Source organism: Vigna unguiculata, chromosome 6 (genome assembly GCF_037176805.1).
Source record: "Vigna unguiculata cultivar grain cowpea cultivar isolate G323 ecotype 2 chromosome 6, ASM3717680v1, whole genome shotgun sequence".
NCBI classification, from domain to species: Eukaryota; Viridiplantae; Streptophyta; class Magnoliopsida; order Fabales; family Fabaceae; genus Vigna; species Vigna unguiculata.
This window is the reverse complement of record NC_140797.1, coordinates 10,143,672-10,169,476: the sequence shown is the minus strand read 5'-3', so window position 1 is coordinate 10,169,476 and position 25,805 is coordinate 10,143,672. Positions and strand designations below refer to the sequence as shown.

At 32.0% G+C, this 25,805-nt stretch overlaps 2 protein-coding genes across 3 annotated transcripts; one reads left to right on the top strand and one right to left on the bottom strand.

Annotated features, from left to right (window-relative positions):
- Window positions 1–253: 253 nt before the first annotated feature.
- Window positions 254–1,461, bottom strand: CRR42 (DUF3148 family protein). Its single transcript, XM_028077632.2, has 3 exons — window positions 1,276–1,461; window positions 892–1,185; window positions 254–506 (listed from the first exon to the last, which is right to left on the bottom strand). Exons 2-3 carry the CDS (start codon window positions 1,161–1,163, stop codon window positions 398–400), a joined length of 381 nt encoding a protein of 126 aa, XP_027933433.1. The 5' UTR covers window positions 1,164–1,185; window positions 1,276–1,461; the 3' UTR covers window positions 254–397.
- A 16,943-nt stretch (window positions 1,462–18,404) lies between these two features.
- Window positions 18,405–24,979, top strand: SMG7 (Telomerase activating protein Est1). 2 transcript variants are annotated; one of them, XM_028077276.2, is made up of 8 exons: window positions 18,405–18,723; window positions 19,575–19,690; window positions 20,387–20,992; window positions 21,103–21,225; window positions 21,736–21,965; window positions 22,054–23,969; window positions 24,043–24,176; window positions 24,382–24,979. In XM_028077276.2, the coding sequence occupies exons 2-6, from the start codon at window positions 19,619–19,621 to the stop codon at window positions 23,945–23,947; spliced, it is 2,925 nt and encodes a 974-aa protein (XP_027933077.2). In that variant the 5' UTR covers window positions 18,405–18,723; window positions 19,575–19,618; the 3' UTR covers window positions 23,948–23,969; window positions 24,043–24,176; window positions 24,382–24,979. The 2 variants fall into 2 exon arrangements, with proteins under 2 accessions (XP_027933077.2, XP_027933076.2); XM_028077275.2 differs by having other exon boundaries at window positions 18,406–18,723; window positions 24,053–24,176.
- The last annotated feature ends 826 nt before the right edge of the window (window positions 24,980–25,805 follow it).

Below are 25,805 nucleotides of genomic sequence, written 5' to 3'. Positions count from 1 at the left end.
GGTCTATCTTAATTAAATCTATTATGAATGTTGTGTCATCAGCTATTGCACTTCTATTAAAAATCGTTCACAAGAATTTGATTTCATGTTTGAAATTTTTTCAATTTAAGAAAGTGTACAATTTAAAATATCATGTTTTTTTTATATAATTTTACATCAACTATGAATATAATAAAAACAAAACATAAACTGAGTGCAAACTTTATTTTAAATTAAGTTAAATATAAACTGTCCTATTAAAATAATATAATGATTAAAAATCAGGAGGTTGGGATGTTTTTGTATATTTATTTTAAAGATAAATTACCTTAATTTCATATAGTTTACTCAACTAATTTACACAATGCAGCAAAAATATACAAAATATTGTCTCCAATATCTATTTTATCAGTTCTGTTCAGTTTGACTCAGCCAGATCCAAGGGCCTGAAATATTTCCCATCTATGAGATAAGTTCCAATTCTGAGCCTCACAGCCCAAACATCTTTGGGTTTTCTTGAAACAATCCTGCACCAAGTAAAAACCCAGTTTCTTATTATAAGCATTTGCTGCTCACAAATTTATATACCATGATCAAACAAATAGTACATTTAATCAACCTTCCCACCTCAATGGCTTAGATTTACATAAAGCAAAATTTTATTTCTAAAGCAATGTTTATGAACAAACTTGTTGGAAAATCTAAGCTTTGGTGATATCATTTTTCCTTAGTTGGAAGTGAAATCAACCAAAAAATTTCATAGCAATCATACAAATAGTTGGAAGAAGTTGTGAGTTCAACTCCGTTTCTACCAAATGCTAACACTAACATTGTCTATTAAAAACAATTAAAAGTTGTATTCACTAAATTTTGTAATTTCAAATTGAATTTGTTGATGATGAGGTGAAATACCTTCCAACATCACCGGCTTTAACTTGACCAGTGTTAACCCTGAGACAGGGCATGGTAGCTGCAGTTTTAATCATCTTGGGAGCTTCAATGAAAATAATGGGAGAACCTATTTCCAACTTGGACCCTTTTTCTGGCAACTCTGAAGACTCTTTTGATGAACACTTTATCAAAGCAGAAACACCATTTTTCTTCAGAACTTCACAATTCAAGCTTCTCTCTTGGACCCCAAAAAATGGCTTTGTGATTGCACAAGAAGAAAAGGAGAAAGCCATGTATAGTCCTCCAAATTTGAAACTGCAAAATGCACACCAATGAATGGCTTTTTCAAAATTGATTATGAACTGAAGTGGATATTTCAAGAGTTGCATACTAAATTGAACTCACCACCAGAAATTCTTCTGCTGGTTGAAAACTTTTCCTGAGACCCTTTTCCCTTCAACTTAGAAGCTATTTGGAGGTTAGAACTCAATTGGTGGGTATGGTTGCATTTTTTCTTTTTTTTGAGAGTTCTCTACTCATTTGTGGTGCATGTTTGAGGAAGGAAATTTGGATAGAAAGATAATACAAAAGATAAAATATTTTTCGATAACTTTTATTTTTTCTTCTCTTGTTATTATGGTTTAGTTGGCAACTTTGGAATGTGGGACCATGTGCAATTAAGTATGTTTTTATTTTAATAAAACTTGTTTCTTAACTTTTTTGAAAAGAAATAACCTAGTGTTTTAAAATACAATTTTTACTATTTTTTAAGAAAATTGAAAATTTGTTTAATAACATGATTATTTTATTAGAAATCTTGTTTTGAAATATAACAAAAAAATAAAAAATAAAAACATCACGTTTCGGATAGAACGATGATAAACTTCTTATGAAAATGATAAAAAAAAATTGTATGTTATAGATCGGTGCATGCAACTTATAATGAATATTAAATAAAGGATAATGATATTCCAACAAAATTTTTTGACAAGGTTTTGACACAGTTTACGTGGCAGCAGTTTTTTTAATTTTTAATAACTGAAAATCTTTGTTCGCACGTGCAGTTGAGAGGGAAAGAAAAATGAGATTAAATGTCCTTTAGAGAGAGAAAGAGAAGAGAAAAAAGGGGGGAGGTCCGTTCCGCAGTGAGAAGTGAAGAGAGAGAAAGTGGAAATACCAACTTGCGGCCGGAGTTAGAAAGTGAAGAGATAAAAGGGGGAAAGTGAGGCCTAGGTGGTTTCGAACTGAGAAAGTCAAGACAGAGAAGGGGGAAAGTGAGATTCCGGCAACCATTTGGGTTGGTGGTGGTGGTGGGTCGTTATCAGGCAATGCGAGAGTGAGAAGAAGTGGTCGACGACAAGGAATTCGTCAGCCCAAGCGTACAATCGACCCTTTGGCAATTGTATGTCAGGTTACAACAGCAGGTTGAAATGTTTTTTAGTTATTGCAGTGCAAATAGGAAAAGGTAGCACTAATCCCCCACAGTACTAGTTTAGTCCCCAGTTAATGTATGCAGCATATGTGTGACAGAATTCAATATTGTAGACGTATTTAACAACTTTTAATTCATTGTACAATACTGATTAATTTCAACTCCACTCCACAAGTAGTTACACCTAACTCCCCACTTACCATCAGAGGTTTAAATGTTGCCTGTACTAAGTCTACATCCAAACAAATTACTTCATTTGGAATGGATAATACACGGGAAAATTTGTTGGGAAAAATGAAACACAAATCATGTGTTTACACATTTTAGTAATTGTGTTAACGTTTTCTGTAGTTTTGTTAAAAAAGTTTGCCATTACTCCCCACATATGTATGCATAAGTTCCCATATATGCGTGAAATATCTTTTAGCGGTTTATGTAGTTGACAATGCACAAAATTAAACGAATGCAATGTTAATTACTGTACTGGACTTGGTGATTGACTTCATTGTTCACTTACATGATAGCCATTGGTCGACTCAGGCGATTAAAGAATAGTTTTGATTCAACGTGGAAGCACTATTGAAATAGTCGAACTGTACTCCCCACATACGGGTGAGTAACTCCCCTTTTTAGTTCGATGATGACAAATATTTATTTTCTTAAAGCATGAAATATGAATGAGGTATTTAAATAAAATTATTTGAAAATGGCTAACGCTTGAGTCACGCCAAGGAATTTATTTGTAAACGAATGAAATAGGAATAAGGTTTGACGACATTTTACTTAGGTTTTTTTCTATGTCCTGCACCTTTGTTGAGAAAACTTTGCTTCAACTCCCCACGTACTACTTCCTTACTCCCCACATCGGCCTCAACTGTTTATGCAGTTGTTTGGCCATATTAAATCCACCTAATTCCGATCATTCAATTTAAATTGGGCAATTAGACGTCGTGATTTATCAACTACATGGTCAACGGTTCGAAGAGGCTACTTAAGAATAGTTTTTCTTCCATATTGTAGCAGTGTTGCAAAAGTTAAACTCTACTCCCCACTTACGTACGCATAACTCCCCACTTTTGAATGCAGTATATCTTTGGGGTTCTGTGAGGGTCCAGTCACATTAAATTAAATTATTTGAAAATGACTAACGCTTGAGTCACATCAAGGAATCTATGTGTTAAGAAAAGAAATAGTAATAATGGTTGGCATTTTACTTTACTTAGGTTTTTTTCTATGTCCTGCACCTTTGTTGAGAAAACTTTGCTTCAACTCCCCACGTACTTCTTCCTTACTCCCCACATCGGCCTCAGCTGTTTATGCAGTTGTGTGGCCATATTAAATCCACCTAATTCCGATCATTCAATTTAAATTGGGCAATTAGACGTTGTGATTTATCAACTACATGGTCAAGGGTTCCAAGAGGCTACTTAAAAATAGTTTTTCTTCCATATTGTAGCACTGTTGCAAAAGTTAAACTCTACTCCCCACTTACGTACGCATAACTCCCCGCTTTTGAATGCAGTATATCTTTGGGGTTCTGTGAGGGTCCAGTCACATTAAATTAAATTATTTGAAAATGACTAACGCTTGAGTCACGCCAAGGAATTTATTTGTTTACGAATGAAATAGGAATAACGCTTGACGACATTTTACTTAGGTTTTTTTCTATGTCCTGCACCTTTGTTGAGAAAACTTTGCTTCAACTCCCCACGTACTCCTTCCTTACTCCCCACATCGGCCTCAGCTGTTTATGCAGTTGTGTGGCCATATTAAATCCACCTAATTCCGATCATTCAATTTAAATTGGGCAATTAGACGTCGTGATTTATCAACTACATGGTCAACGGTTTGAAGAGGCTACTTAAGAATAGTTTTTCTTCCATATTGTAGCAGTGTTGCAAAAGTTAAACTCTACTCCCCACTTACGTACGCATAACTCCCCGCTTTTGAATGCAGTATATCTTTGGGGTTCTGTGAGGGTCCAGTCACATTAAATTAAATTATTTGAAAATGACTAACGCTTGAGTCACGCCAAGGAATTTATTTGTTTACGAATGAAATAGGAATAACGCTTGACGACATTTTACTTAGGTTTTTTTCTATGTCCTGCACCTTTGTTGAGAAAACTTTGCTTCAACTCCCCACGTACTCCTTCCTTACTCCCCACATCGGCCTCAGCTGTTTATGCAGTTGTGTGGCCATATTAAATCCACCTAATTCCGATCATTCAATTTAAATTGGGCAATTAGACGTCGTGATTTATCAACTACATGGTCAACGGTTTGAAGAGGCTACTTAAGAATAGTTTTTCTTCCATATTGTAGCAGTGTTGCAAAAGTTAAACTCTACTCCCCACTTACGTACGCATAACTTCCCGCTTTTGAATGCAGTTTATCTTTGAAAAGAACACCAAACAACCACATACACATCCTCTGCGTAATACGACCGAAAAACGTTACCTTTGGCTTAAACAAATTAAATGGGCTCCGCCAAAGGATCGATTGTACGCTTGGGCTGACGAATTCCTTGTCGTCGACCACTTTCTTCTCACTCTCGCATTGCCTGATAACGACCCACCACCACCACCAACCCAAATGGTTGCCGGAATCTCACTTTCCCCCTTCTCTATCTTGACTTTCTCAGTTCGAAACCACCCGAGCCTCACTTTCCCCCTTTTATCTCTTCACTTTCTAACTCTGGCCGCAAGTTGGTATTTCCACCTTCTCTCTCTTCACTTTCTAACTCCGGCCTCCCCCCTTTTTTCTCTTCTCTTTCTCTCTCTAAAGGACATTTAATCTCATTTTTCTTTCCCTCTCAGCTGCACGTGCGAACAAAGATTTTCAGTTATTAAAAATTAAAAAAAACTACTGCCACGTAAGCTGTGTCAAAACCTTGTCAAAAAATTTTGTTGGAATATCATTATCCTTAAATAAACATTGTTAAATACTTGAAGATAATAAATATGAATATTTTAATTATTTACAAATATAAATATTATAATATTCAATTCGTAAATAAATATTACGGTTAGTTATTATTAGTAAAATTTTATTTAGATATTTAAAATAAAAATAAGTGATATAATAAATTTATTGGCTAGAAAAAGATTAATTATTAAAGAGTTATTTAAAATTTAATTTTACATATTTACACTTTATTGTTCAGACAAAATTTAAGTTGTTTTAAAAATACATATTTTAAAAATTTGTATTTTGTGATACAATTTATTTAAATTTGTTGCTGAAAATATTAAATTTATTTATATTAATATTTATTATGTAATTTTATTTAAATTATATTTTAATATTATTTTTTTATCTAAGCTTTTTTTTTAAATGAAAAAAATATTTAAATTAAAATAATATCTACTGGTACTGAGTATAAAAAATCCGAGAAAATACATAATAAAATAGATTCTTTAAAATGAGACATATAACTAGTAAGTATTACCCATCCCTCCCCTGTTGCGATATTTGAATGTTCCTAAAGTCATGGATTTATTAATGTAAAGGGATGGTTCATATTGTTTCGCAATAACAAGCTATTAAGGAAGTAATATTGCACCCGCAAAAGTGGCTGCATAGAGTTAATATTTCTTTTTTGAGTTACCAAAAATTTTCTGTACACTACTTGATGATCTAAGATGTCAATAATGCTGTTAAATAATCTAATAATATATTAGATACATACTGCAATTACTTATATAAAAATGTTGTAGTATATAAATGTTTATACTTTAAATAACATTCAAAACTGTACCACACCTAGTCAATTCGACTAAATAATAATAATAAACGTTCATCATATTTACACGCGAAGTTATTCAGGTAACCGACCTAGGCTGACCTAATCCTAACCGGCCTAAACAGGTAACCTAAGACACTAAATACCAGCCTAAGACCACATATTAGCAATAGCGGCACAAGCCGCCAAAGAGGTAATCGGCCTATGCCGACCACCCTGGTATGTAAGACCCGTGAAATTAATTAATTAAATAATTAATTAATTAATAAATGTGAGTAAAAAGAGCCTTTATGACATTAATTGTGGGTTGGTGTGATGTGGAAAAGTACTAGCTTAAATGGTTGAGAGTACTTGGTTTGTATGAGAGGACTTGAGTTTGAGTCTTGTGTATGCCAATTATGTGTTGTTATTTTATTATTGATTTTAATAATATGTATGAGTATGTGATTGATGATGTAAACTACTTTTGGTTGGAGGGTATCACTAAATGGGATTTGGTATAGTGGTTGTACTATGGTCTTATGAGTGGAAGGTCACAGGTTTAAACCTTAGTGGGTAAAAAATAAGCTTTATTTTTGCTAACTATTAGTTATGGTATGAATGTGAAGGGGTAAAGAAAACCTAGCAGCTATCAAATTTCGGGGAGTCCATGGTGATTGCATTGGTTATGATTATTTTGGGTTGGGGAACATATTTATATTCATGTTGGTTTATATATATATATATATATATATATATATATATATATATATATATATATATATTTGTGCATAGCTCACCCTTTTTGTGTGTGTGTGTGGCGATGATCGGATAACAAGTTATCCGGGAGTAGATGATGTGACAGGTGGGCCAGGAGGTGCTTAGACTCGGAGCGAGGCTAGCAGGGGATGTTTTGTATATACATATATTTTAGGTGTTATCATTTTAACTTTGAAAATATCATGTAAACTTGGCGGGAGCCATTGGTTTTAATTCAGTTTTATGAAATTATGGACTCCTGATTTTTATGACTTTATATATGTTAAAGTTTTAAATTTTCCGTGTTTTGGGAAATAGTTTATATTAAACTAGTATGAGACCCGCGTACGCACAGGTTTCTTTTTGTTTTTGTGTTATTGTTGTTGTAAGCATTTTGTTTAAATGTTATATACATTATATTAATGAAAAATTAAATTAAATTATTATTATTATTAGCATAATTTATATGAACATGTAAATATGTTTTAGATATTAAAATAATTACATTTAAAAATAAATCTGAAGATTGTAATTTTGTTGACAAGGTATAGTAATAATAGATTCAGGTGTCTTTTCAATATGCCTGGGTCATTTTATTAATAATTTAGATTAAAAAAATTAATATTGTTTTTGTTATTTTTGAATGAATTATTTATTTATATTACTATATTTTATTGTTATAAAAAGTAGCATGTAATGTAAATATGAATGAAGTGCAAATATATTGTGAAATGTAATTTTATTAAAAATTTAATATGAATTCAAGGTTAAAATTAAAAAAATACAACATATTGTTATCAATGTAAACATCGACTCTGAGTTAATTATTTGATGTTTTTGAACATATTTCTTTTTTTGAATTATTAAATAAATGAAATGTAGGTATATTTTGAATTTTGGTCCCGTACAAAAGTATTGTCCACATGAAATTGATTTTAAAATTTTTAAATCAAAACACTCGTAGATAAAACATATATATATATATATATATATATATATATATATATATATATTAAAATGAAATGTATATGTTTGGGTCATTATTTAAGTAAGATGTATGCATATTATGTAATATGGTCCCGTACAAAATAAATACAACATGAAATTGATGTTAAAATTTTTAGATAAAAACACAATGTATATTATATTAAAATGCGTATGGACGGGTCGTTATTAGAGTAAAATGTAGGCATATTGTGTAATAGGGTCTCGTACAAAATAAATACAACATGAAATGGATGTTAAAATTTTTAAATAGAAACACATATATATTACATTAAAATGAAATGGATATGCACCGGTCGTTGTTAAAGTAAAATGTAGGTGTATTATGTAATTTGGTCCCGTATAAAATAAATATAACATGAAATTGATGTTAAAATTTTTAAATAGAAACACATATATATTACATTAAAATGAAATGGATATGTATCGGTCGTTGTTAAAGTAAAATGTAGGTGTATTATGTAATTTGGTCCCGTATAAAATAAATATAACATGAAATTGATGTTAAATTTTTTAAATAGAAACACATGTATGTTATATTAAGATGAAATGAAACACACGTATGTTATATTGTTATAATTCAATTTTTAGAACAATAGTTCACAATACTGTAAAGCTCTAACATTCAATTCCATTCTAATATGAGAATTTGGTTTCCTAGTTTATTAGTGCAAAATTGACACTACAATCACTAATTATTCATGCGTATGTACATTTTTGTGTTAAATTACAAATTTGATGTATAATTTATTAGTGATATGTATTAAAAAATCATTTATTTTTGTGTTAAAAAAATTTGACAGAATAATTATGAACTTGTACATTTGTTTTGGTTCAAGTAAATAATTTTCTTTTATTTTTGAATTAAAAAATTAATATTATTTTTTTTTTCTAATTTTGGAAATTAGAATATACATTAACAATTAACAATAATAAAATAAATAAAAAGAAAATTAAACATAGATCAAACAAATAAACCACCTAAGATTCAAGTGAAAAGTTGATGCTAACAGTATACATGATAATAAATTTGTATTTAATATTAATTATGGAGAAGCGCAACAGTCATATCAACAATTGCAATCAATTGCAATCTTTGAAAAACGGTGATTTGGGAATGCAAAAAATGTAATGATGATTTTGTGTTGGAAATGTGCAGCAGTTCAAAGAAGTTTCTAGAGTATAAATATAAATAGATACTGGTTTGGGAAGTTGAAATATAATGATTTCGTTGAAAGAAAATCTTGAGAAGCGAAAATGGACTTATTGACTATAGGAATACGAAAAGATCTCCAACCAAATCTTATCATTCTTAAAAATTATGTTAATTTCATTCAATACTTATTTTTTTCATTTAATTAATTTAATTAATGAAATCAGTTAACAATGAAAATACTAATAATGGTTTTTCCAGAGGTAATAGTGATAATACTAATAATGGTTTTTCCAGAGCTGTCCAAACCTGAAAAACCAAATTTTTTTATCTGAATAAACGTTTATTCCGAGTAGTTCAAATTAATGGAGCAGTTCAATTATCTAGATCAGTGGTGCAATGATGATTATCTGGAGCAATACAAATAATAATTACAAAAATTTATACAAACGTTTATTCAGATTTCGTATTCATTATTTAGACGTTATGCAAATATATTTAAAAAATTTTCATTGGAAGTTGTGTAGGGTTTCTTGAACAATGATAAACTTAGATTTCCAATCCAGTGATAAATTAAAATTTTCATAGGAAGTTGTGCATGTTTTCATTGAACGTAGGATTGATTGACAGAGTAAGTTATTGCATTAAATGGTCTTAAATAGTAATTTATGTTTCCCATACTATTAAAAGGTATTGAATAATAATTTCAGTTTCACATGCTATTAAATAGTCTTGAATAGTAATTTATGTTTCTCATGCTACTAATTTGAAGAGACTGAAACATCCAGAGGTTTCATTGAAGAAATTTTACCATCTAGTTACAGAGGTTTCACTGAAGAAACTTTACCATCTAATGTTAGAAACTTAACTAAGCAAGTCATTCATCATTTTAAAAAATCAAAAGTATTCATTTTCCAGAACTTTCTTTAGAACCTCATCTGCATCGTAAGTATAATATTTATTGAACAATAACATCATCACATAAACCAACCAAATTATATATTCACAAAATTCATATAAAAAAACTTCCATGAATAACGTACAAATCCAACAACAGATCTTAGTTTAACCTCGTAAACCCACATGTGAGGAACACCATTGGAACACCACCAAGAGGATGGGTTGGCTCACAAAACAAAAATAATTAAAATCAAACTCAAAAAATGGAAAAATAATAAAAATAAAACTTCTTCATATTGATTTTTCATCCTTCTGCTTGAGAACTTCGTTTTGGATCTTCAAAAATCTTCGATCTTCTTTTTAATAAAAGAAGAAAACCTGAAAGAACAGAGGAAAAGAAGAAGCTTCAAAGAGAAGTTGAGAGTGTGAGGAAGAAAGAGTATAGGAGAGAGAACGGAGAAAAGAAGTGTAGCAGAGTGGTAGGTGAGTGTGTGAGTGGTGCTGAAGCTTCTGGAGAAAAGTTGAGAACCTGAAAAACAAAACAAAAAATTATGAAAACGAAGTAGAAACACACAAAAAATACATTCAAACAACAACACATACATGAATACATATGGAAGATGAAGAAGAAACTAAAAAACACTCGAAAGTTATTACCTTTTCTTCACCTAATAATAGGTCTACGAAACTCCTGAAAAACCAAAAAAGGTTTATGAAAATGAAATTGAAACAACAAAAAACACCTTTAAACAACAACACGGGTAACAACGCATATGAAAAAAGAAGAACACAAAAAAAAGATCGAAAGTTATTACCTTTTGATTAGCCAAAAATAGGTTTCGAAACACCTGGAAAACCAAAAAAATGTTTATAAGATGAAATCGAAACAACAACAAAAATACCTTCATACACATTTGTGTTGGGTTACGTTGGTAATAGTTAGAGAAGCAAACACTTAGCTTGGCGGTGAAAAGGAAGAAGAAGCTTTAAAGAGAAGTTGAGAGTGTGAGCAAAGAGAACGAAGAAAAAAAGTGTGGCAGAGTGGTAGGTGAGTGTGTGAATGAGGTTGAAGCTTCTGGAGAAAAGTTGAGAACTTGAAAAACAAAAAAAAAGGTTTATCAAAACGAAATAGAAACGCACAAAAAATACATTCAAACAACAATACATGCAACAATACATATGCAAGATGAAGAAGAAACTAAAAAACACTCGAAAGTTATTACCTTTTCTTCACCTAATAATAGGTCTACAACACCTGAAAAACCAAAAAACGCTTACCAAAACGAAACTAAAACAACAAAAAACACCTTCAAACAACAACATGGATAACAATGCATATGAAAAAAGAACAAAAAAAAATCGAAAGTTATTACCTTTTGATAGCCAAAAATACGTTTCAAAACACCTTGAAAACCAAAAGAAATGTTTATAAAATGAAATCGAAACAACAAAAAAAATACCTTCATACACATTTGTGTTGGGTTACGTTGGTAATAGTTAGAGAATCAAACACTTAACTTGGCAGTGGAAAGGAAGAAGAAGCTTCAAAGAGAAGTTGAGAGTGTGAGGAAGAAAGAGTAGAGGAAAGAGAACAGAGAGAAGCAGTGTGGCAGAGTGGTAGATGAGTGTGTGAATGGTGTTGAATCTTCTGGAAAGAAGTTGAAAAGATTTACTTTTGGGTCGCGTGTTGAAGCCCAACAATTAAACCTTCAAGGACGAAAAAACCAAAGAAAATGACACGTGTCAAAAACTTAGAAATGGGTATTTAGGTAATATCCAGAAGAGAAAGTTACCAAAAAACCTAGAAATTGGACAGGTGTCACTTGTTTAAGTTAGGGTATTTGGGTCTTTTCCAGAGGTCATTGTTTTCTTATATTTTAGATGCGGACTTTATTGTATTTCAGATTTTATTTATTTATATCAGTAATATTCCTTAGGGATGTTACATGGTACACTTGATGAAATCAAAGCACTCCTAAAATTCAGTAAGCCCATAATAATCAGACTAAGGGCCTGGGCTAAGGCCCATCCCCACCTATGGCCCAAGCCAGGGCCCGACCCATGGAATGGTCAGACATAATTATTAATCTATAAATATACATGGACCCCACGAATTAAAGGTATGCATTCATTACTCCATTAATCACCTGATTTGACTTTTTGAGAGCTTTGGCTGACTTAAGCTTCGGAGTCCCTGCAGGTAACCCCTCCCGGGTCCAAGCCGATATATGCCAAAGGGGATGAAGCCAACCGGGGAGATAGCAGATATGGGTAAGGTGATACTTGTGCCTAACTGATCTTATTTGTTCTCTGCAGGAACAAAAATATTGTCAATATAAAGTTATTATATTTCTTCGTACACATTTATATCAGTTAAATCGTTGAGGCTTAAATTAATATTTTTAAATTAACACATATGTATCCCAAACATCACACATAAAAAGATTTTTGTGTACTCTCGCAATATTTATGTTCATTTCGTATAGTAATATTATATATATATATATATATATATATATATATATATATATTATTCATTGACATCTTACTTTAAGTTCACGCACATCAATTATTTTACATGAAAGATATTATTAAAAAAGAAGAAAATAACAAACAAAACAAAAAACATGGGACCAAACCAAATTAAACCCATGATAAACAAAAATACAAAAGAGCTAAACAACCCTAAACATAGAAGTTGATATCTATTGTGAAAAAAAATTAAGTCATATCTTAGATGACATCGAGTCATACCATTTACATTGCAATTTACGTGCTATAACCACAAATGTCAACTTATTCGCACAATGGTTACCTTCTCTTTAAATATGAAAAACACTTAAAATGAATTTGTTTACAAAATTCCAAACACCTTCTTCATCTACCTTTGAGAGCCCAAGAAACAACTTGTATAGGAGAAAATGTTTGGCATGACAACATTGAATCACTCTTCAACCAAATACATATATTATATAACTAACCATTCGTGCATGTACAATAGCCAATACAACTCCCATCATTTCTACATACAAAGAATTTTGTACTCCCAAAAATACATAAAACTTCCAATGTATTCCCCTTACTTCCTTTAAACAAACCTACACAAGTTGTGAATCTTAGAGAGCCACATGATGCCCCATTTGCATTAGCTTTGATCCAACCTACTTTTTGAAAAATTGAAAATATTGTTAGCACAAGCAAGCTTGAAGCAAAGAATTGATAAAGTCAATTGCACGAAGATCACATGTGGTTGATGAAGATTGATGAGGATCCACTTAAAGATTAAGTTTTTAGTATGTTAAATCTGGAAATAATATGTTAAATGAAATGTTTTAGTGTTATATCATGTTGGTAGGCTATATGATATAGGTTAGATGTCTTGTTAGTCTTGGTATGTCTCTTTTAATTTGTTAAAATAGGTTTTAACAGGTTAAAAGGCTTGCAGTATATAGTTTCTGGTATGAATGTATTCAGTCAGTTGAATTACTTTTCAATCGATTGATTTCACTTAAATCAAGTGAAATCAACTGACTGTACAGAAAATTCAATTAACTAATTTCACTTAAACCAGACTATATATGTTGTGTTTTCGAGAGCAGAATTAAGTTTCTGAGTTTTTGAAGTTGTCATTGGAAAACTCTCTCTCTTTGCAATACACAGTTGCAATGTGAAGTTTAAAGATCTTGGTTGATTTTGGAGGCATTTTGGCTTGTGAGTAGCTTGAAGAACACATGTATGGTTGGCTAGGGAGAGCCACCATCAGGTTTAAATGTTCTTGTGCCTCTGGTTATTGCCTAATGTGATTTTAAGTCTGTAAGTGTGATTCTTGCAGGGTAGTTGTCTAGATTTTTGTGTGAGTCAAAAATCTTATGTGGTTCTTTGTTCAAAAGTCTAATCTTGGTGTTTAATTTGTAAAACTTTTGAATATAGTGAAAATTAGGCTCAGGTTGTCTTGGTAAACTAGATGTAGCTTTGTGATTGAGTGAACTAGTATAAAAACAATTGTGCAATTCTTTTTCCCTCATCTCACTCTCTTTGAATCACTTATAATCTCAAGAAAATCAAGTAATCCATTCTTTGTTGTGTTTTAATGCTTTCTGGTGTAATCTAAGGCCATATAATAGTTAGAAATATTGATTGGAACAAGTTTTGTATGTAAAATATTGTTATTTGAGTTAAATCCACGAATTTTATATTCTGTATAAATTCCCAGTATTTTAGCCGATTGATTTGTCTTTTTAATCGACTGTTTCATAGCTCAAGGACAAATTAGTTTGTTGTTTTATTTTTTGACTAATTGAAAGTGTACTTGTCTGCTATTGTTACCTCCTAACTTTCCAGTCTAGTTGATTCAATTGAAAAGAGTTTAAGCTTTCGAAAAAGTTTTAAATAGCCAATTCAACCCCCCCCCCCCCCCCTTCCTCACTTAAATCACCATTTCAAAACTAACAAATACAAATTTTTAAGGCCTCTTTTATAGATTGTGTACTAATGTCAAAAGACTTCAACAATGAAACATCCTACATATCATTCCTCTTAAGTTTCTTGGATATATTTCCAATTAATTATGTATGATTCTTTATGGCTTGTATGATTTCTTACATTACAAGAAAATGCCTTATTAACAACCAATTTTAAAAGTTGTTAGTCACTATAGTGACCAATTTAGATACAAATTTACAAAATAAAAAAATTATTGGTTACTAAAATAGTCACTATAATGAATAAAAAATTATAATGGTTGCTAAATTCGTTAATAAAAATATTTGTATAACATTTATATAAAAAATAATTTTTGTTTCAATTTAGAGAGGGACAAAATTGCACAATTTTTACAAAATTGAAACTAAATTGAGACAAAAATTAAAATACAAATACCAAATTGAGAATGAGAAAATGACACCTAGCATAATAGTGACACGTGGCACGACGTCAGCTTGACATGTGACAAATTTTTAATTTAAAAAAAAAATAAAAAATCCAAGAACTGACACGTGGCACCTCCTTTAACGTTGTTACTGCACCACTAACGGAAAGGACTAGATTACATCAAACTTTCCAAAATAGGGACCAAATTGAGATAAAAAAAAATAGAGAGACCAAATCGATATTTTGCTACGAAAATAGGGACCAAAGATAGAATTTAACCTTAATATTAAAAGGTTTTAGTACAAATAAAATTGTTAAAAATGAGATTCATTATTTTAAAACACATTACCTCTTTAGGAACCATTTTTCTAGTGTTCCCTAACTTCTCTCCAAGGGTTCTCCTCCGTTGTTCGTCTTATTGAAGATTTAAAACCGTAGGGGTGATCCTCGTAGCGATCTTTTCAATTTGGACCGATTGATTTCTTCGTTCGCATAAGTTAAGTTTGATCCATTTTTATTGGTCTTCTTTTGTTTCTGTTGCATGTGAGGTTTTCATCTTCTATATGAGTCTTTGCTGATAAGTGATCATAATTGTATGTCTTGATCATTCTTGTGATGTTTCTATGTGTAGATGGAGAATCCTGTGGAGTTCCAAGTGTTTGGTGTTCTTAGAGTTGTTTGGGTATGTGGAGTTGTTTGGGTATGGAAAGATAATTTTCTGTTGAATTGATCATCTTAATAGTTAATTGTGAGGTGGTTTGTTGAATGATGAGTTGTATATTGTACTGTTTGATGTGGTTTGTTGAATTGATGAGTTGTATGTTGAATTGTTTGATATTTGATTTATGTTTGGTCTTGATTTAGGGAAAGGTTTGGATTTGTGTTTTGAGTGATTGGGTATCACTTCTGAACTCTCTAAAACCATTTGAAATAAAAAACAATAAAGGGAAATGTGCCTAATTAATCAAGTACACAAGATCAATTTCCCCCAAATTGTTGTTTTTGATACACTACTAGGCACCATCACAATGTCATTGGGCGCTAGGCCCCTTGCCTTAGTGTCGGCAGGCGCCACTTTTAGACCGCTAGGCACTAGAAGTCAGTGGGTTCCAGGGGCTAGGTGTCGGGCGCCACTTTCCAGCACCACTTTAAACCACTGTCATTTCTAAAATACTATTCTCTAGGTCTTTAGAGTTATGTTTCTTAACTATTTGTAATTGATTTACTAAATATGTGACATTGATTTCGTTTATCCCATTTTAAATATTTCTCAAATTGTAAATATTTTAATTTATAATTATTTCTATCTTGAATTTTAACTAATATAACTAGATTGATTTCAATAAAAAACAATTTATTTAATTTTTAAATACAAACAAACATAAAAAGTAAATCAAGATTTTAATTTTGGTGAATTTAGTTTAAGTAAAATTTAATCCATGATTTTATTCGCTATAATGTTATGAATTGATGATTCTCTTTATCGTCCATATCAACCATTTATTGTTTTATAACAATTTATAGTCTTTTTGTATTATTAATTATATTCTTATTTGTTGTTTAAATGCCACCAAAAGTTTGTTTTATGTTTTAATTTATTAACTATGTAAATTATAATATATAATTTGTTTTTTAATTATAACTTATAATATACTAGTGAAAAAAACTTATAAGGTGCATACTTGTGTTTATTAATTACATTACAATTACATTTTTTTATGAGAAAAAAATGAACAAATTAAATAAAATAGAGTACCAAGAGTATTATAATCTTTCTACAAAAAAGGTTACAAGGTACCTTTACATAAGGTTTACACATTTTAGAGGTAACTATGCTAACAAAGTGTTATGGAAGAGACTAATATATTAGTCTAATATTACAACAATCTATAATTGCACAAATGTTATATAATGATAGACAAATTTAGTAATAGAATAATTTTTTAGACATTGTCACTTCATATTAATCTAAAGATTACATAGTCACATCAAATTATGCTCCCAATATGATGTTATCTTGACATAATGTACATAATGACATTTTCCTAGTGGATGTCTACCCTTGTTTAACATGTTGCAACATTGTCCCTCATTCCTACATATGCTTTCTGTCTCTGAGTTTCATTCCTGCAGTAGAAGAATTATATTGTCCTATTGTCTATTTCAGATAGAACATTTGTGCTCCACTGCAAATCTTATCTCCTGCAAAAACAGAACATATCTTCCTCAACCCTCCCCTACACTCATTTCGTACAAAATAAGCTTTCATTTTCCTACTTTCAAACCGAGTGTATGTTTGTCCTTGAATAGTAATTTCTCGATAGAATCAAAATGACTTTAAGCATTTAATTGAGTATTGGTACCCGTCACTATACTATGTGAAAATATTACATTTAGTAATTTATGTTTCACCTAAGTCCATACACTCACTTGTGCCATACAAATAATTTATTCTGAATCTATTTTTTTTTTATTTAAAAATAATCCCGTTTCTATGCTTCCTTCTTATTGTCCAAATAATGATTAGTCACATTCCATATTACAATTACATAATATGGTTATTTATAGTTTTCAATCAAGATAACTATTATTATTTATAGTGGATAGTGTTTTGTGGGAGTCTAAAATTAATAAAAAATAAAGTTGAATGTATTTTTTAAAATCCTCTGGTATGATTTTTTTGTTTAATAATTTTATCCTTTAATAAGGACACATAACTATGTAATTTTTTATGAAACAGTTTCATCTTTTAAAAATTAAAATATATATTTTATTTAATAAAACACATATGATTACTCTCCTTAATTATAATTATAACTAATTAGCGTTCCCACTTAAAATAATTAACACATATATTTTGTTTTTAATTTTTAAATAATTCTTTTAAAATTATATATATTTTTAAATTGCATTATTTAATTTAAAAAGTAAGCATACGTGTATAAAAAAAACATTAAAGGATAAAGTCGCAAAAAATCGTTTACATAAACTAAAAAAAAGAGTTAAATACATATAATATGATTTTTTATAGGTGGTCAATTAATAAAATAAATTATGTTTAAGTTGATTAAGGATCTTTTGTAACAGACTGATAATTTCTCTAAGTGGACATACTTTACTATTAATTTTATTTTTATTAATATAAATTATTATATTATTTTACATTTTAAGTTTTTTAACTTTTCTAATCTAACTAATCTATTTTTAATAAAAAAACCATACTTAAATTGTAAAACTTATTTATTTTATAATTAAGTTTTATGAATTTTTTTTATAAATTTAATAATATATTTATTTTTTAACAATATTAACAACAATATTTTTTTTATTATTATAAAATAAGAGTGAACTCATGCATTTTATAATAGAAGTTTTACTTCTCATTTAAAAATATAATAAATCTTAAAAGGAAGTTTTGTTGTAAAATACTAACATACCTAAGAGAATATGGGAAATTATGAAAACGATATTGATATAGCAGTTGAAATATAAACACAAAATAAAGAGTAAAAATTATTTTTTTATAAAATATTAATTAGATAAAAAAGTATAAACTTATTTCGCATTTAATCTTAAACATCGCAATATTAACAGATTTTATTTACTTATTATTTAATAGATAGAAGATTCACAACATATAAACATACATGAAAATAAAAAATTCTTTAAATACATCAATACACCCAAACAACTAAGAAAAGAAAGAGTAGATGGAAGAGAGGTCAACAATTGAAAGTAGCGGAATGGGAAAGGGGTTCATTTAAACGCCGTCGTTGGCATCGCCGCCCGCAAGACAAAAAAAAAAAAAAAAATCACCACAACCTTAAGAGATAGAGGGAGAGAAAGAAAGAGAGAAACAAACACGTTGAATTGAATTTTCTCATCTCAATCTCTTTTTGGACCCCCAACAAACTCTCTCTCTATTTCTTCCTCAAACCAAACCCTAACGAAGACCTTCTTCATTCCTCTCTCGATTTCAACCCCGTGCTCCTGATTGATCCTTCCTACACGGGTAGGTTTTATCATCTCTTCTTATTTTTGTTGATTGATGTATTTATTTTGTTTAATTGATTATTTTTTTTGTCCTGGAAGCTTCGATTGTTGTTTCACTTATCTTCTGCTATGAAATCATGGATTTGATTGATTGTAGTACGATGTCTCCCTGATGGATTTGCAGATCTGGTATTGCCTTGGATTTTTACTTTTTTTTTTCTCCCGATTTTATTAAATTAACCCCCGAAACAAAACGGAGTTTTTGTCATTCGAATTTGCAAGAACCTTGTGATTGGAGGTTGTGAAATTGAGTTACATGAATTGCTTTTGGGGTCTGAATGATGCTGAGGCTTTTTCGAATATGGTTTTGTTGTTGTTATGGTTATTCTTTTTTTATCCTTTTGAATTTTTTGCTATTTTTATCGGGTTTTTACAGATTTGTATGATTGCTTGCGATTTATGATGGGTGTTGCTTATTTGTGTGGGTTCAGTTTTTGATACCCTAAGTTTTTGTTTTACTTGTTTTTATCAGATATAATATTTGTTCTGAAGTCTAAGTCTTTTTGTTTTTTTTGGGATTTTATTTTGAGTTTGACTTTGGGAGGCTTCAGTTTGAAGCATGTTTCTATTATATCTATTATAACTTTATGCTGTATCTCGTTTAATATGGTCTGTGGTTTGTTCAATTCAAACTTCATTTTTAAAGTTCTATTGGTGTGTAATTCAGTTTTCAGTTTTTGTGTAAAAGTGTATGAATATAATGATATTAATTTGAATGGAAGCGACAGTAGTTTGTGATCAGTTCACTTGTTAACTATTCTATGAATCATTGAAGTGAGCAATTTATAATTGTAGAATTTATTTTTGCAGGATTGATGTGATTTCAATCTGTTTAGTCAAGAAATAATTGATGGATGATGTTAATAGAAATGGATAAAATGTCTGCTCCTTCATCAAGGGAGCGTGCACAACGCCTCTATGAAAAGGTATTACCTTCTTTTCCCTTTGTTTTTGGCAATTCTCTTTGAGTAAAAATTGATGAACAAATACAATGATTGAAATTGCTTCAATAGTTTATTGCTGTGATTTTTGTATAATCTGGTTAACTTTATCGATTAGCACTTGGTATTGTGGTTTATTTTCAATTTTGAAGCTTCAATGTTTGCAAAATTGTTGAATGTTAATCCTTGTCTCGTATATTTTGTAATGATTTTAAGATTTAGAGTTTATGAAGTTGGCTTACTTACTGACTTGGTAAATATCTTTTTCAAGATAAGATTGGCCATGGAAAAAGGCCATTGTAAAATAAAATGGCATTAAGTAAGAAATGTCTACATTTTGGAACCAACCATTGAATTGAACTGCAACTCTGGGAATTTGTTTTTCGATGTCAAGCTCCTCACTGTTAGACTTAAATAAATAAATATTTTAATTAAGAATTCTTATGTTCTTTGGCTGACTTTATGAACATGAAAATGAGTGACTATGAAAGAAATAACACAATTTTTAACTTGCTGTTGTTTTCCATGGTTTTCTTGTTTTTAACATCGATTTACTTGAGATCTTTTTGGTGAGATAGATAGCAGAGGTCTACTATTACTTGTTACCTAGAACCTTGAGTTTTGGTTAAATGAATACTAGAGGTGTGTTTTGTAATATTACGATTATTATTTGTTACACAGAACCTTGAATTGGAGAATAAGCGTCGGAGGTCAGCTCAGGCGCGGGTTCCATCAGATCCCAATGCTTGGCAACAGATGCGTGAGAATTATGAAGCAATAATTCTCGAGGATCATGCTTTCTCTGAGCAGCACAATATTGAATATGCACTCTGGCAGTTGCATTATAAGCGGATTGAGGAGTTTAGAGCATACTTCAGTGCTGCTTCTCTTTCTTCTACAAATGCAAACTCATCTCAGGGAGTGAAAGGCCCTGCACGACCGGACAGGATAACTAAAATAAGGCTACAATTTAAGACTTTCCTTTCAGAAGCAACTGGATTTTACCATGACCTTATTACAAAGATCAGGGCTAAGTATGGTCTTCCTCTTGGTTACTTTGAGGATTCAGAGAATCGGATTGTCATGGAGAAAGATGGAAAGAAATCTACTGAGATGAAGAAAGGTTTAGTAGCTTGTCATCGTTGTCTGATATACTTGGGTGATCTTGCTCGTTATAAAGGAATGTATGGTGAAGGTGATTCAAAAAATCGGGAGTACACAGCAGCTTCTAGTTACTACTTGCAAGCTGCATCTCTTTGGCCTTCTAGTGGGAACCCCCATCACCAGGTGTTTGGCAGTCATGCATCCATTGTGATTTTTAATTGTTGCTTTGTAGTTTTTTTTTTACTTATGTTTACTGTTTTTATATTCCATTTTAACGAGTCTGTGTTTTCCAGCTTGCTTTGTTGGCTTCATATTCTGGGGATATGCTGGTGACCATATATCGGTATTTTCGTAGTCTGGCTGTAGATAGTCCCTTCACAACTGCAAGAGAAAACTTGATAGTTGCATTTGACAAGGTAATGTGGCCATGCTTCCGTGTGTTTGCTCTTGTCATTGTTTAAGGACTTTGTGTTTTATTCTTTGTTTTGGCTTGCTGCTATTCAGCCTTTCATCTTCTTGATATCACATCCTATCATGATTATTGCTTGCAGACTAAAGTATTATTATGAGGATGAGAGTCGCACATTCTTACTCTTAGTGTTCAACGCTGTAAATTAAGTGCATTAAAGAATCATATTATATATTAAGAGTGGTTACATGTTGGTGGAGTCATGTTATAAGTACTCATCTTATGGGAAGTTCGTGCATGTATTTTAAGCAGATAATTGTATGAATTTGGTGTTATAAAATTCTTTAAAGAAACATGCTGCGGCCTGGACCACTTTGGGTTTAAATAACAAGTCCTTGAACGTGATTCTGTTTATTGTTATATATGTGAATGGATGTGCTGATTTTTATTGTCTGTGATCCTTTTGGTGCATTACATGACAGTTATTCTAACTAGCTGTTGTTATAATTCATGATAGAATCGTCAAAGTTACTCTCAGCTTTCTGGTGATGCTAAAGCTCATGCAGTTAAGGAATCTTCTGGGCGGGTAACAGGTAAAGGAAGAGGAAAAGGGGAAGCAAAACTTGCAACAAGGGGTGCTGGTGTTGATGCCAGTCCTAAAATAGGCGCATCCAGTATACAGGAAACTTATATATACTTCTGCACTCGCTTTGTCCGTCTAAATGGGATCTTGTTTACACGCACTAGGTGTATTTTCTTAACCTTTTCTTTCTTGTGTATTTTCACTGTTGATTCATATGTTTCTCTGACCTGTACTTCTTGTTTCTCAATATAGCCTTGAGACTTTTGCTGAAGTTCTTGCTGCTGTAGTCACTGACCTTCGTGAGCTTCTGTCTTCTGGGCAAGATGAAGAGCTCAATTTTGGGACAGATGCTCCCGAAAATGCACTTGGCATTGTCAGAATTGTCTGCATTCTAGTATTTACAGTTTATAATGTGAACAAGGAATCTGAAGGTCAAACTTATGCAGAAATTGTACAGCGTGCTGTTCTGCTTCAGAATGCATTTGCTGCTGCTTTTGAATTGATGGGTTACATAATAGAGAGATGCACACAGCTGCGTGATCCTTCTTCTAGTTATCTTTTACCAGGCATTTTGGTTTTTGTTGAGTGGTTAGCTTGTTATCCAGATCTTGCTGCTGGCAATGATGTGGACGAAAATCAGGCAAATTTGAGATCAGAGTTTTGGAATCGATGTGTATCCTTCTTGAATAAGCTGCTTTCCGTTGGGCCTATGTCTATTGATGATGAAGAGGAGACTTGCTTTAATAACATGAGCAGGTATGAGGAAGGGGAAACTGAAAACCGACATGCTTTGTGGGAGGACTTTGAGCTAAGGGGATTTGTTCCACTTCTTCCTGCACATACCATCTTGGATTTTTCAAGGAAGCATTCTATTGGAAGTGATGGTGACAAGGAAAGAAAAGCTCGAGTCAAAAGGATTTTATCTGCAGGGAAGGCTTTAGCTAATGTTGTTAAGGTTGATAAAAATATGATATATTTTGATTCAAAGGCAAAGAAATTTGTAATTGGTGTTGAGCCTCAAACTGCAGATGATTTTGTTCTACCCACCTACTCAGAGATGCGGAATGCAACAGAGTTAGTGCAAGAGAAACCTGCTGTCAAATCAGAGATGGAAATTGTTCAGTCAAACCAGCACCAGCAAATGGAAGGAGATGAGGATGATGAGGTTATTGTTTTTAAGCCTATAGTGTCTGAGACACGAGCTGATGTGGTTGCTTCATCATGGGCACCCAATGTGGGATTGGAACCTGCTCTAAAAGCATCTGGAGGGGATTTAAAGTTTCATGTTAATTCTACTCCTAACCCTCTAATGAATCTTGGTCATCAAACTTTATCTGTTCCTGGTAGTGGTATGGTGCCTCAACACATGCAACCAGTTCAGCTGCAGACATCTAGGTGGTTAGAGGAGGAAATTTCTCTCGCTAATAATTTTAAAGGTCTTGGGTTATTTGAGAATGGGCATGCTATGAAACCTGGTGTACAAGAAGCTATTGGCTTCTCCAACCATGTTTCACTTCCTATTCCTAACCAACAATCTATAGGTGCTGCTGATACCAGTGGCGTGTTTTATGGTATCTCAAAAGCCTTGGATGTAGTACCATCAAAAGTTGATGCTATTGCATCTTCTGGAGTTCTTACTGATAACTTAGCTGTGAAAGCGTCAGCTTTGCCAGTTGGTTCTAGAAAAGCCCCAGTCAGTCGACCAACTAGGCACCTTGGACCTCCTCCCGGTTTCAGTCACGTTCCTCCTAAACAAGGCCTTGAATCCCCTGTTTCAGATTCGATTAGTGGGAATCCAATGATGGATGATTACAGTTGGTTGGACGGATATCATTTTCGTTCATCAACCAAAGGATTAGGATCCAATGGTCCTCTCAACTACTCTCAGTCAAATTCTCTGCTAGTCAATAATAATGGCTTCAGTCCTAATGTCAGCTTTCCTTTTCCTGGCAAACAAGTTCATTCTCTGCCTCTTCATGCAGAGAAACAAAATGGTTGGCAAGATTATCAAAACTATGATCTTTTAAAATCACATCATGATCAGCAGCTGCAGCCACAGCAGCTCACAGCAGGAAATCAGCAGTTTTCTCCTCTGCCTGAGCAATTTCAAGGACAGTCAATCTGGACAGGTCGTTACTTTGTGTGATGTCAGTATCAGAGTATAGATGGTATGCATCTGTTTGCTTATTGTTTGTTTTGTCATGTTCATTTCTTTGTTGCTAATGTATTTATGTATTTGAGGTTCTTGAAGGCATATTGCGAATGTGCTGCATCCTTTTGCTACTCAATCAAACTCCAACTTTGCTGCTTCGTCATTGAATGTTGTTGGAGTTTCTTTGGCCTTGGCTTGTTGCAGGCACTTGCTACTACAAAAGGTGAGTGCCAAATTCTTCAATTTGTTGATATTTACAACTTCATACAACTTTAGAGGAGGACAAATATTGCAAATCGCACCATCCTACTCTTTCACTCAAATTTGGTCTTATTATTTGTTTCCAAGAATGCTACGGAGGTCTCAAGGGAACCTATACTGCTCGCCCTTGTATTGAATTGTTTAACATTTTTGACTAATCATTACAGATTATGATGAGCTCTTCGGTCCCGGACGAAGGAAGATAAACATGCATCTTTACCGTTCAAAGTTCGTTCAGAGTAAATGCCTTGTCTGGTTGGTTGGGTTGGATAGGTGGTGATAAATAAAAGACTACTCAGTTGTCTTGGAGCTTATATCTTCTGGGATTGGTGGTGTTGCAATGGTTTGTTCACTTTTATAGTGGAAACGTCATATAATGTTGCACCTGTAAAAAATCGTTGTTACCGACATTTGGTTGCAAGTGGTCCATAGTGCTAGCCCTTTTTTCTGCCGCAGTGCTTCAGATTTTATATAGTTGGGAAGGTTGGTAGATAAGAAGTGGGTGTCAAAGTTGGATAATGGTATATTGACATTATGGGGCTCACTTGTTGAGCGCATGTGTTTAGTTGTCGCGTCTTCGTTAAGGTTCTTATTATGTGTTGAGTATGACGAGTGGTATAATGGTTCACTTTCTCTTTTTTCTAAGTCGAATGTTGATTCGAACTTCAAAATAAATTGGTGGATTGTTGAATGCATATCCATCTTGGTCTGTATGAATACTATGGTATATCTATGTATCCTTAATCGGATTTTCCAGTTCTTTTATTTTTACTTGTTCCGTAGTTTGGAGTTCAGTGTTTCTCATGTTCTTGATGTGTTGAAAGGGGGCGTATTGTTTGGATGGAAGTTCAAGATATACTACTTTAAGCGAGTGTTGCCTGTGTTTGTTGGTTTGTCAAAATCAAGTAATTACTTATTTTATGTGAGCCTTTACGCAATGTTCGTTTAACTGCTTCCAAGGAAACAAAGGGCGAAATAGACGAGAAACAAATGCGACTGTTTTATTTTATGTTATGCTGAGGATGTTTTCGGTGAATTTGATATAAATTCCTTTTTATAATTTATTATTTCATAACAAGTCTCCTATCCTACTATTATGAATTTGCTTATTTGTAGCAAAAGCTTACTATGCTTGTTTTACAATAAAATATAAAGTTACAAAGATTTTTGTTATGATTGTGTGTGTAGAGAAGATAGCGGTGGAGTTTGATTATACTTTATTATTTAAGTAAAATGTTACTTTCATCGGATTCATCATTGTTAGATATGATATTTGTCTTCCATTTCCGGTTTTTTATCCTTTTCTTCGTTAAATAGTAATTATTCTCATACATGCTAATGTAAATTATTTTTTTTTTAAATAAATATAACTATTGTGGACCCACTTAAACTCTGTTCTAAAGTTTAAGGGCTTATCTTAATCTATTGGATCTAAGGCTGGTCCATAGGGTGTCTAAAAATTCCTAAACCAGCTCTAACCCTCTCATTCTATCACTTTTCAGAAAAATAGCTCTTCCACTCTCTCGTAGAACTGTAGCATCAAGCTCTATTAGGGTTTAGTCTATTATTGGTCACGTTAGCTCAAAACTCA